We start from the raw sequence: 12,947 nt of genomic DNA, 5'->3' as shown, positions 1-12,947 counted from the left end.
ACAATTCAAAGAAAATTTAACTCATTGGCTCACAGACTGTAGCTGTACCAAACTCTTTTCATGCCTTGTACTGAAATTCCATGAATTACATCATATCTTGTTTTTATTACTGTTTATCCTTTAGCTTGAGAAAATGCACTTCAGATTAAATCTGTCACTGAACCCTTATGCTGAAGAAGAAGAAAACTGATTTGGATGTTATGAATAGCAAGTAAAAAGACATTTTCATCAACTTCCCTTAGCTTAGTAGATAGCTATTTTTAATCAAGGAAAATTTCCTTTAAAAAGAAACTTACATTTATATTCATATGTAATGTATGATATAATTAAGCATACGGGTAAAAACATTTGAATTGCAGAGTTATAAGCAAACTCCCCTGCACATTCATCCTGCTATCCTTATCCTTTTTTCTCTAAGACCAGCTGACACAAACACAACACTTGTTTACTGGTACTTCATATGAAGCTGAGGGGCTTGGTAAACACATTTATTGAAGAATTTATTTTTCTCTGATGTAATTTTTCTCTGTGTGATCTAAGTGAGGTATAAATTACAAGTATATATTAGCCCTTTGATACTTACACAGAAATACTGAGGCACACACACACTTCATTTTAACACTAAAATTTGCAGATGCTTAAGTATTTGCTGTCTTAGGGCTACAATAAAACATGAGGGATTTTGCCTTTTGCTTTCAAGGCACTTTATTCATATGGATGCAGGAAATTAAGAGCTATGCAGAAATCAGGCTACTTGAGCTGTCCTGACAGCAGATGTAGCATTTCCTTAGGGAGAACCACAATAGGAGAATTTACTGTTTGCTTTCATTTTTCACAAAACAATTTCTGTGCACACCAATTGGCAAGAAAGTGAACATATAAAATCCCTCAACGTCCCTGGGCATTTGCAGGTTTGCCTCTCACCTTTGGCAGCTCATCAGTGCCACTTTTTGCCAACTAAAACAACAGAGTACCCAACTTGGTAAAACCTCAGATCTCTGGATAAAACCTCAGATCAAGGGGCACACTGTCATCCAAAATAAAATTTTCTCAATATACCAGGTCAAATTAAATATCTACCTGACTATAGCAAGACTGCAACACAGTATACTGCACCATAATTTTTAATGTTGATCCTCAGCTTGGGAAACTAAGGAACTAATTAGCTGGATACCTGATTAACTAGCCAAAGGCTGCCTGCCAAGCACTGCTGGGTACTTTACAGCACCTCTGGGACAGAACCAGGTGAAAAAGGAACAAGGACTGGGCAGATAACTGAATGCCACCAAGGGAGAACATAAGGAAATTTAGAAAAAAGATAAAAGGAGTTTAATACATTTTACTGGCATGACATCTTTTCAAATGCAAAAGCTTCACACATCTATCCAGCACTAAAAATTTCACAGACTGAACTAAACTGGTCTAACATTTCAAGCCTCACAAAGGAACAGATTATTTTCTGCAAAACAGGGGACACTTGCTGTGCACGTGCTTAACATTTTAAGAGAAAAGGCAGGCTCCTTCCCTTTTCTTGGTGCAGACAGGTAGGTCAAAGAAATTGTTATTGTCAGTGAGTTTTTCATTTCAGCAGAGCAGACATTAGAAGAGTGATATTTGTCCCCTTAAGCTTAACAGCAAAATGAAGAACTACTCTCTCTTTTCCCCCTTCTTCACACTCCCTCCACTTTACGAGACGATGTGGTGGTGAATTTTCAGGGATATCCATCTCCCACAAAGACTTCTGTTGTCTTCAATCTGTCAAAACTCATGTGTTATTATCTGATGCTTGAAAGTGAAAATAGTTTATAGACAGCTATTTCGAGGAGCAACATTTACGCAGGAACTTAAATCTTACAAAATCTAGTTTAAGTGTGACTAAATAAAACCGAGATGTTCATGAATACATTATCTCTCCTTCACTGTGATAGCTGTGTTTATTAGGAAAAACCAAAAAAGCTAAAAACACTGTGCTTCCTTCTGCTTTCACCTTGTATATAAAGGTTTAATTAAGTTGCATTTACAGGACAAGCCCAAAATCAGTACTCATAGGAAACTTAAAACTATAGGGTTTCATTTTCTGTCCTTTCCAGACACACAAAATAAGGAATCTGAAAACAAGAGAGCTGAAGTTGGATAAAGTGAGCACTAAGATAAGCCTTCTGCTGAAGGTGAGCCTTCCTTCCTCTTCTCCCAAGAAATAAATATTTAAATCTTTGAGGCAATGAAAATGATGTAATGAGGTACTGAAATTACAATAATACTACAAGTAAGAAAACTCCCCCAGCAGCAGGGGCTGCAACTTCTTCTTTCCAGTATTTGAGGGGTTTTATGCATGCCAGCACAGACTGAGACTGTTTTAGAATGAAAGCAGAAAGTTGGAGTAATGAGCAGTGCCAAGGACAAACAAGACCCAGTTTTCTTCGTAACAGAAAACCATGAAAATGGTGAGTGAACCCAAAAGTTAATAAATTTAAAACAAATCACTTTGAAGAACCTTTTCAAGTCAAGTTCACAAGACACACTTTCTTGAGAGAGGAAAGAGACCAACATTGTCTGTAATGCAGTTAGAATGTGCTTTCTTGAAGGACAAGTTGCCTTGTGCTGTAGAATATAAAACTATTATCCTTCCCCAAATCCATGGGGATGTGAATCCCCACTCCACAGCCTGGGGTGGATGGCACTGTCTGAGAGCAGCGTGAAGGGATGAACCCACCACGATTACTCAAGGGCTAAAGCTGCCAATGAAGTGCACTGAGATGAGAGAGCCCCACAACCTGAAGGATGAAAGATAAAAATGGACAATGCAGGCCACTGGTTTTCACAACACCTATTCCTTCTTGAGCAATTTATCATCAGGAGTCTTTTTTTGTATTTTCCAGGAGTTTTGTCTGTATATTCTTACTGACCAGATCCAGTGTGCTTGAAGGCAGGTTGGGGGATTGCATTTAAAAAGCACTACCCAGCTAAGAGATGAAGAAGGATGAGCTCATCTACTTCAACTATATAAAAATTCACTGCAACAATCTTCATCCCTTTTTACCTAGACAACATTACCCTGAAATACAAAAAGAGATCAAGAGAAATGAGCAGATTGGTGGGCTGAGTGACTGCACAAAGGTAGCTCCTGAAAAAGTCATTATTAGTTAACTCTGCTTTTATCTCTGACGTTCTCCACTCATTCCCACATGTGAGCAACTGCTAAAGATGACAAGTAAAGAGAACTGGGAAAAGATGGAAGGCAGCATCTCTGTAACTTAAAAAGAGTAATGATGCCAAGTTTAGTGCAAAGTATTCACAACTTTTCATGCATTTTACTCCAGGGAGAAGAGATCTTGTTCAGGTAAAGCCCAGAATTGATTTAAACAAAACAAAACAAATGTAACCTGTGGATCGCTGTGTTGGTCAATAACTTGAAGGATTTGAAGATTGCATTATTTAAAAATAAAATAAAAATAAAAATAAAAAAAAGAGATAGAGAACAGTTGAGAGATGATATTTAGGAATTATTTCTGCAGGTAATAAAGAAATAATTTCTTCTACTGAAGACACACTAAAAGCACCAAAACAGGTGGATCACATGGAAATAAAATAAGTTCTTTGACTGAGCACATGAGTACTGGATCTTTTTGAGACAGATGAGAGAACAGGCTCCTGGATTTTGCAAGCAGCTTTACAAGGATGTCACACCTTTGCATTCCAGTGCTGGTCTTGTGTTCCCTCCTTCTCCCTGCACAGAAAAGCAGCTGGGAAAGAACCAGTGCCATTTCTTCAGGGCAGAAATTCCAGGCATTTCAAATAAGGCATGATGAAATAAAAGATGAGAATCTTCAAGGCACGCTGGCAGAACACCTCAAGCAAAGCAGAGGTGCTACCAACCTGTCAGCGCACCCTCCCTTGACTGCACACTTTGTTAGTTTTATCATCCAGTTTGATAATAAGAGTGCTCTGCAGGAATAAAACATTTGCAGCTAGGTACAAGAAAATGGTACAATTCTAGCCAAAGAAGTAAGTATACTTTTCTAAAAGTTACATCTAGGCAATATTCTATACCTAGGAGCATAAAAGGATCATCTGCTGCTTCTAAAAAAAAAGTTTTGGGTTACAGAGACAAAGAACAGTCCCAGCACTTGACAGCGACATCTCAAAATGCCAGTTCCTCTCTCAAAAAGAAATGTAAGGCTGCAGTCATATAGGATGAAAAATGAATACACATTAACAATGATACAATCTTTTAAATTACAAAACCATGGCTGCCTATTAAGGGAAATGTCTGATGTGTTTTGTTCATTTGCTTTTCATTAAAGCTGATCAAACAGTTCCACTGAATGAAAAAACATATTTTTAGGAAATTACTGCTTAATTTCATTTAATATTGAAAAACAAAAGCTGTTCTCAGCTTTTATTTTTAAGTAAGTAAAAATTTCTTCTCACCAAGTGAGGTAACTCTAAAGTGTGGGCAAATAAATAAGCAAGCTTTGTGCAGTGAACAGTCTGGTCTTCATGTATTTCAATACTTGTTTGTTTACAACTACAGGCTGCCCTCTGTCAAAGAGGGTTTCTGCTCCTGCAAATATTGCTCCAGTTGGTTGGATTGACCTATCCATTTTCCTTGGAGGTGCAAAGGCCAGCACAAATGCCTGGTAGTGGCAAGGGTGCTTTAGAGTCACACAGCACCACAGTACTGGCAATAAGGAAAATGAAAAACAAATGAGGCACAGTGAGTTGAAAAATTAAATTATTTCATTCTAAGCTTTGGAATACCAATAAGGCTGGACATTACCACACTAAAATCCAGTGAGAGAGCCAGGAAAGGTACTTAAGAGAGGAAGAGGATTAATCAGTTATACGACACACAGAATTAATCTCATTGCACCACGAATTATAAACCTACTCCATGATCAGTCTGCTTCAAATTGGCTCACAGAGGCAAAATTCTCTGCAACCTGATAACCCACATTAACAAGGAAGAAAATAAAATTGGGCTCTTCACATGGTCGTGTATATCATTCTCACATTAGCAAAAGTGTCTTCTACAACAGGATTACACCTGTGTTAAAGGACAATCATTACTTTAGGATGTGCTGTCTGCAGGAGCTGCCTCACCTCTAGAGAATTAGTACCACTGCAGTTACTCTACTCAGCAGGGGTCAGTGTTAAGAGGGGCAGCACAAAGACTCAAGTAGGACTATTGTTCAAAGGCACTTAGTACAAGATTTATAATCAGTCTTTCACTACATGGCACTGAGGAGGTGCCTGGCTAAGGGTGCCACTACCCACAGCACTCACCTGCTCCTGTGGATTACTGTGTAACTACACTTAGCAGGTCCATAGGCAATTACCATGCAGCCTGCACTGAAGTTCAGAACATAAAAATAAATTACAAATAATTGTGAAAGGTCAGTTCTGCCATGACATGATATTCACCATGGGTTTTGTTATTGTCCTGGCCTGTTCCACTTTCTCCTTTTACAAATTCCCATCCAAGTCCTGACTGGGTACACTGATTCAACAGTTCCAGCTGGCAAAGTTTTTGAATATTGTCCATTAATTTAAAGGTGATATCCACCTCTGACATCCTCAGATGAATGAAGACTTCACCTCCTTCAACCCTGCTTGTAAAAACCCTTTTCTATCACAATGTGTGTGCACAGACTTTCCCTAAACTTTCATTCACTTGGTCCACCACTAAAGGCATAGCAAAACTTGAAGCTTTTGCCATGATACAAAACGTTTGTGGATTTATTCCATATAACTCTTAGAGATCTGCAAGAAAGACTGCCCAGAGAGTTTGTGGAATCTCTGTCCTTGGAGATATTCAAAAGCCGTATGGACATGATGCTGGGCAGCCTGCTTGAGTAGGGCTTTGCACAGGATAACCTACAGAGATTCTTTCCAACCTCAGCCATTCTGTAATTCTGTGAAAGATGAAATTCTAGTTGTTTCCGGTTTTATGTATGGAAGAATCAACCACACAAGGAAATAACCCTGGATAGTTATCTTTGAACAACCAGTTCTCTGAAGCAACAGTAAAATTATTCAACTATTAATGCAGCAGAAACGTTTTCAGCACTATGACAAAATTGTGCTGGGTTGCAATTCCATTTAAGGTTTTGACTTTATCTACTCTGGTTCTCACACCCCTTCAGAAACACTGCCAGAGAAGTTATTAAAAGTGGTTATAACCACATCCTTATGATACTGTAGCAAAATTCTGAAAAGAAACTTCACTAAAGGAAATCTACATCCTATGCATTTAGTTTGAGACACTTGTGGATCATGTTTTCATAGAGTTATTGTGAAAATACAAAAGCAGAGTATACCAACCACTTTGCAATCCAAAAGCTCAGCATCAAATGTGAGAAAAAAACCCCTTTGTGATCAGATGAGGTTACCTCAGTGTTGATTAAAACAGTTTCAAAAACATATAACAAAGCCACTACAAATGAATATTCTTAGATCTGAAAGCACATACAGAAATGCAACAAACGTGTCCAACATCTTAAAAATTCAGGAAGTGATCCAAAGCTCACCTGAGACTGCGAGACCGAGGCCTCAAGGCCGGAGAATGACGCCCTTCCTCATCAGTGATGCTCTCGGTACTGAAATGCTTTGTCAGGAAATGAAGTTCATCTGCCGTGGGCTGAAAGGGCAGCTGGTGCAGCTTCTCCTGAGATGAGCATGATGACTGAGTACAGAAAAAAATACAGAAAAGAAATGCACTAAACGCATGCATAGGGGTCAGCTAATGAATGGAAGAGGAACGGATTCTGCCAGACACTGTGCACTCCAGCGGAAAAGAAAGCTATTTATCAGACCAGGTGCCTCTTTTTTTTTTTTGTTCTCATTAGGCTAAGCCAACCCTTACATTCAATGACAGAGCTGGTGAGATCAGGAAAACTTTGGGAGAGGGCTCGGGAACCACTGCATCTGACTGTGGAACCACTGCATCTGATCACGCAGAGAATTTACTATCAGGAGACAGAAAAGAAGGCACGTGAGTACCAGCATTACTCAGGAAAGGACAAGGAGGTTCCTGGAGTGGTGAGCAACTTTCTTTCCTTTTCCCTCATGTTCTCTTAGCTCAGGAGCTTCACTGGCATGCAGAGTGCTATGGAGCTGTGTAGACGTAAGAGTTTTCTGCTGGTTATTGGCTGTCACTGGAAATTGCTATTGTAAATGGTCAGGATTTTATTTCTCCTTTTCATTACCCAGCAGGCTTCTTCTCTAACCAGGGAAGCAATAATGAAGTATCTTTGTTTTAATATTAATAAAGTTTTTTGGCAGAGAGTTAAACACCTTATTATTCTGTAAGTTGATGCATTTATGTGACACATGTCCTATGATAATAACAGACATGAAACTGTTTTAATTTGTGAACTTCATAAAACCTGAGATTAAAAGAAATATTTGTGGGAAATGCTAATAACATCAAAGTTGGACATTCCAGAGGAAAAAGCTGAAGGTCAACTAAAAATGTATTTTTTTGTGTGTGATTCTTCAATGCCCCTTTCCATTTTAGAGAAGTAAGAAAATAAATTATGTAAGGACAAATTAAAAATTCACTTTAAAAACAAAAGGGAAAATGAAAAAAACAAAAGTGCTGAATAATCAGAGTAGCACCAAACAACACCAGTGGGCCTTATTAAAAACATCACCCTGACCTAAGTTCCACAGCTCCTTATTATCTGATGAAATTAATTATGTACACTGTTCCAGCAGAAAAACTTTTCCTTTTGCTACAACAACCCTCACTTAGAATGGAAGTACCACATCCTAGTACTAGAAGTATTGGGAGGATGGAGTAAAAAATGATACAACACATGTGACCAAAGTTTTAACTCATCTAGCATAGGAAAGAAAGCATATCTGTCTCTTGCCATACAGCTACATCATTTGGATTGGCATTTTCTGAGGGAAAAAACCCAATTAATCAACAAACCTGAGATGAACAAGTCACATAGAATGTATCTGTTCAAATGATGTAGTTATTCCAAATATTGTAAGCAACAGAAAATCAGGTGATGTTAGAACCTATAAACCTAAAGATCCTATTTTAGATAAAAATTTAATTGGCTCCAGATCCACTCCCACTGCACTGCACAGAGGCATTTACAGAAAAGAACCCCCTTGAAAGCCTTGGGATGTGCATGAACCTTCCAAGTGTGCCTGGAACTGGAAGCCACCACTTCCAACTTCTTCTTCCAACACTTCTTTCAGGCGGGTCTGTGTGGAGGGACCATGCTGGGAAGTCACTTCAGCCCAGTGAGCACACACTGATGTTTACCCAGGTGGTGTATCAGTTTACTCTGGTCTATTCCACACTGAAACCATGACAGAGGGAGGGCATATGTCCCTTTGCCCACAACTGTTCTGATGCTCAAACTGTTTATGCCAAATACAGTGACCAATGTCTCCCTTAAGTACAGATTTATGCAAGTCCTGTTTTGATTTGCAGAGATTTTGTTGATGTCTTTGTTTATGTCTCAAATGATACAAGGAGCAGAAAGAACCTGCCTATGAAAAAAACCTCAACAAAAAGTTAGGTGGCAGCTGAAATCCCATTCATGGTGAGTGACACAGATCCTGCAGCAGAGCAGGAAGTGCTAGACACTTAACAGATACCTAAGTTCTGGCATAGCAAATACATGTCTGATTCAAAACAAATTAAGGAAGGTTAGCACATAGTTACTTGAATTAGAAACAAAAAAATCAAAACTTATAATATTGAAAAATCATTAAAAACTTTATGTTTCCCAGCAAAATCACTGGGGAAGCAGTGCTTGTCAACCCATGGACAGCCCAGCAAAATCCTCCCTCCACTTTCTCTCCATAAAAGCAATCAGATCACAAAGTTTAGAATTCCAGAGAATAATTCATGAAGGCCCTGAAGATAAAAACCATGGACTTTTCTCTGCCATGGGTTTCTTTAGAAGTATTAAGGTGTACAACCTTTCAATGAAAAAGCATGAAAGCAAAGTGAAACACTTCTGAAGTATTGATTTTCAAGTAATCACATCACAGTACTCAATATTTGCAGCAGACTAATACAAATATCCCCCTGGTGTCTTAATTACAGATGCAGAATTAGCCAACTCTTCTTCAGTAAAGAAAAAAAAAATCAATCTATATTACAGCTGTTTATAAACTAACTCTGCATCTAGAAAATGAATAGCAGGTTAATTGTTTAAAAATAATTGTATACTGGCCCATCTAACTGATTATTTCATGTCAACCTGTCTTGAAAGGTCTTCTCCAGCTTTTCCAGTGCTGGTTTCACGATACATCTGGTCTTCATGATTTGTATGGAAAGGGTAAACGTGTTTTGGTTTTGATTTAAGTGTCATCTCTCATTTGGAAGCAAAAAAATAAAGTATAATCTACAGGCTCTCACTGACCTTAGGCTAGGTAAACACCGTGGATTGTTCAGTAGGTTGGTACAGCAGGTGATCTATGATTACTGAGATGAGGGTGAGCTCTTGCTCTCATACAAAAACTCAACCAGCAGGACACAGAACAGACTGTGCCTTTCTTGATTATTTCATTTCCCACTGGCACATACACCACAGCAAAGGTCTACTGGCTTCCTTTATCTTGCTTGAGAAGGAAACATAATCTTGAGGATTGATCATATGAAATGGAAGCCCAAACTTCTGTTAAAGTCGTATCTGCAGCACTAATTCATTGTGTCCTTTTGACAAGCCCCTTCACTACCTCTTACTTCAAAGTCTACCCAGGAATAACACTGCTTATCAACTTTAGAGGTGTTATTCAGATCAATTCAAATTAATTCTAATCTCTGAAATACTGAGATAATAGGATTGGCTTAGAAATGTAATACCAGGTTTAATAGCTCCAACAATTGCATCACTACTTAATAAACAGCCCATTTCAATGTCTTTCTACTACTGAACCAGCTAAAGGACTAGAGATGAGTCACTGAGTCACTTAAGGAAAAAAAATAACAGTCTTGGAATTACATGTTTCAACCTATTTCCTGCACGAACCTGAATTCAGGTCTAACTACAACTATCACTTTATGCTTCTCATTACACTTCCCTGTTACTTACACTGTGAAAAATTACCATTTGAATTTATGCTTTCTATGTGACATGTCTATCTCAGATTTGTTGGATTGTTTGTTTTTTTCATGGAAAAACATCAATCAAAATTATCTATATTCTGGGAAGATGACAAGAGACAAATATGCTTTATTTCCCATGCCAGAAAGCTGAGAACTTTCTAAAGGCAGCCTTGATGTCCTGATCTCAAAGCAAGAACTGATACTTCCAACAGATTTTTGATGCTGTTACGTTTTCTCTCTCCATGGGCATCCCCCTAAAGTCTGGTCAAACTACAAACTCTTGAAAAACTACAGCTGGGCCTCCAAAGGTGTCATCTTTACAGGCAAATTGGAAGCTGACACAGTGACTACCAATGACCAAGCTGGATGTCATCCTTATGGAAAGTAACTACTTGCTCCATGCCCCCATAGCTTGCTCCCAGAAGAGGACTTAGACATGGATTACACCCATAAATATATAACCTAGGGCTATAAAGACCAAAGCAGAGCTTTTTAACAGCTGCTCTTGAGTGCTTGAATGAGGCAGTGTGGCAGTGAACTCAGCAAAGCTTAAGTGCTTGTGTGGCAGTGAAATCAGGGACATCTTTTTCATTTACATTTTCCTGTGCTCCTCCTCACATGTGTGTATGTACACTGAAATCAAGTCACCTGCCTTCTAAAGAGACAAAAAGCACCCCAAACTCAACAAGAAAACAACTGTCCTGAAGTTCAAAAGGCAACAAATGGTAGAAATTGTGTGAACTAGAGCTTGCAAGAATGTGTCTGAACAAATGAAGTTACAGAGGTAAGATTAACATTGCAGAATCAAATTTTCATCATATCAATTTATACCGAAAGGAAATTTTTGAACCAAACTTTTTATTTTTCTATATAGACTGAATTTAATACCCATCTCCAAAAAAACTCATACCTTTGTGTTTGAGAGGTACTAGAAAGTTTATGGATGAGCTTAGAACAGCTCACAAGGAAAACATTGATACAGTGTAAGATTTGCATAAGGTGTAGTGCTGAGTTCTAATTAAGCAAGGTGTTACAATTACTAGGAACATATGGATGCTAAATTCTGACAGTGCCTGTACGTATTACAGGCCGTACAGGCACTGTCAGAATTTAGCATCCATAGGAACATACTCTAAATAATGAACACAAAACCAAATGATCAGTATTATGGAAAGAGGCAGTGATTTGTTTCCACACAGTTGAAGACAGCATAAGACACATACAAAAGCACATTACATTAAGTCTGTATTTCATAGTTCTAATGCTTCTACGTTTGTCTTTGCAAGGTTCTCATGTGGATAACCACAAAGCCTAGGTGACTTAAACTAAAGAGTAAGATTCATTTTAGGAAGCATGTCAGAGTTACAAGGGTTAACGTGGTGCTGCCAGCACAGTGGTATTGCTGACAGAGCTCAAGCAAACTGCAGCCAGCCTTTCTAATGATGGGTGTAAGAACTGAAAAGCTTCATTAGGAGGCTCAAATTATTGGAGCTGAATAACAGATGTGGCTTATCAGTTTTTCTTTCTGCTAGCCTGGCAGCAGAGGTTTTCAGCCTAAGTACTTGAAAGCAGACAAGAATTTCATTTCCCAGTTACAAAAAGCTGAGAGCTGGGAGGTATTTGTGCACTATCTCTGAGTCCTGCCACTTTGAAGACTTTGTGCTTCTCAAATGATCACTTGAGCCAAGTGCTGCACTGGGATTTCACCAATGCTAAAGGCAAAGTGCAAGATGATAGGAGCTGGTAAATGGAGAAAAAAAGCAGCAGAACCAATAATTAAAATAATTTTTAAAATAATTAGTGTATTAAATAATGTTAGCAAAACAATGAAGAAAGATCCAGTATTTTAGTAGAGACTCAGAAGCGGATTTGTTAGGGTGTATTTGTACAAACTGAATTGCTTGGAAAAGTCTGTGTCACTTACTGAAACTGTTGAACTGGGAGTGTTTGTTCCATATCCAGATGAAGGAAGGGAGGCCAAGGACCAGCGGCGTCCATCCGTTCTGGGGAAAAGACGCAAGGCAAGTTACAGTCAGGAACAGACTGTGGCTAATTCTTGAGAGAAATAAGCAATTTTCTTCTCCATATCTCCTAACCTCAAGCTTTTATTAATATCTTGAGTTGTTCAGATAAATCAAGTATCCTATTTGCAATCACACTTGTGGAAAAGCAATGAGAGTAAGTTTTAAAAGCAAAACTAGATGACCTTGGAAAAACTAAAGCAAAGGGGCACCAGAATCCTGCATTAAGTAGATGCTTTGTACTTCTACAAAACTTGGAGTTTCTAAAACAAACAAATAAAAGCAGCTCCTTGCAAACTTCTTTGAAAAAGAGACTCATGCTTAACATACTTATGCAGCTCATTGTCTTCCAAATGAAGATTCGGACTGAGGACAAAAAAATCACATTAGATCAAGAATCAACTGAAAGCAGATTAATTTGTTTACCTACTCAGAGGGCATTCAGCCAGCACATTGCCTGGCATGGCTGGAAAATTAAACCCACAACAGCAGATAGGAACAGAGCCAAGGGGCCCACTGCCATACATACACAGATCACAGAAATCTCACCTAGGATCTTTTCTCCTCCAGTCAGTATAACATGAGTAGTTATTTCCCTACTGTAGCCAAATACACATGTCCCTCTGGGAAAACATCCAAAATATTGTGGAGATACTGCAAGAAAGGTCTTGTTTTGCCAGCGTCAAAACTGAATTATTGAGGAACTGCACAGAATCTTTGAGGAAAATCAGTGCTGCCCTCCCTGAAACTATCTTCTTCCCTCAAATATCAGCAAAGATGGAAACTGCACTACATTCAGCTCAGTTTCACAGAACTTTTTCTGTCTCTGATCTATTTTTCCACAT

The 12,947-nt window shown here is 38.5% G+C and overlaps 1 protein-coding gene across 13 annotated transcripts in view; it reads right to left on the bottom strand.

Moving 5' to 3' along the window:
* The window catches only part of MAST2 (microtubule associated serine/threonine kinase 2), a 167,328-nt gene that overhangs the window by 42,631 nt on the left and 111,750 nt on the right, over nt 1–12,947 (bottom strand). For all 13 annotated transcript variants that reach the window (XM_019007671.2, XM_033516480.1, XM_033516479.1 and 10 more), the window contains 2 exons: nt 12,006–12,084; nt 6,531–6,685 (listed from right to left, as the gene is read on the bottom strand). In XM_019007671.2, coding sequence (XP_018863216.2) covers nt 6,531–6,685; nt 12,006–12,084 — 234 coding nt within the window. The remainder of the gene's footprint in view (nt 1–6,530; nt 6,686–12,005; nt 12,085–12,947) is intronic.

Source organism: Parus major, chromosome 8 (genome assembly GCF_001522545.3).
Source record: "Parus major isolate Abel chromosome 8, Parus_major1.1, whole genome shotgun sequence".
Taxonomy (NCBI): Eukaryota; Metazoa; Chordata; class Aves; order Passeriformes; family Paridae; genus Parus; species Parus major.
The sequence above is the reverse complement of the archived record's forward strand: the minus strand, read 5'-3'. Positions and strand labels throughout refer to the sequence as shown.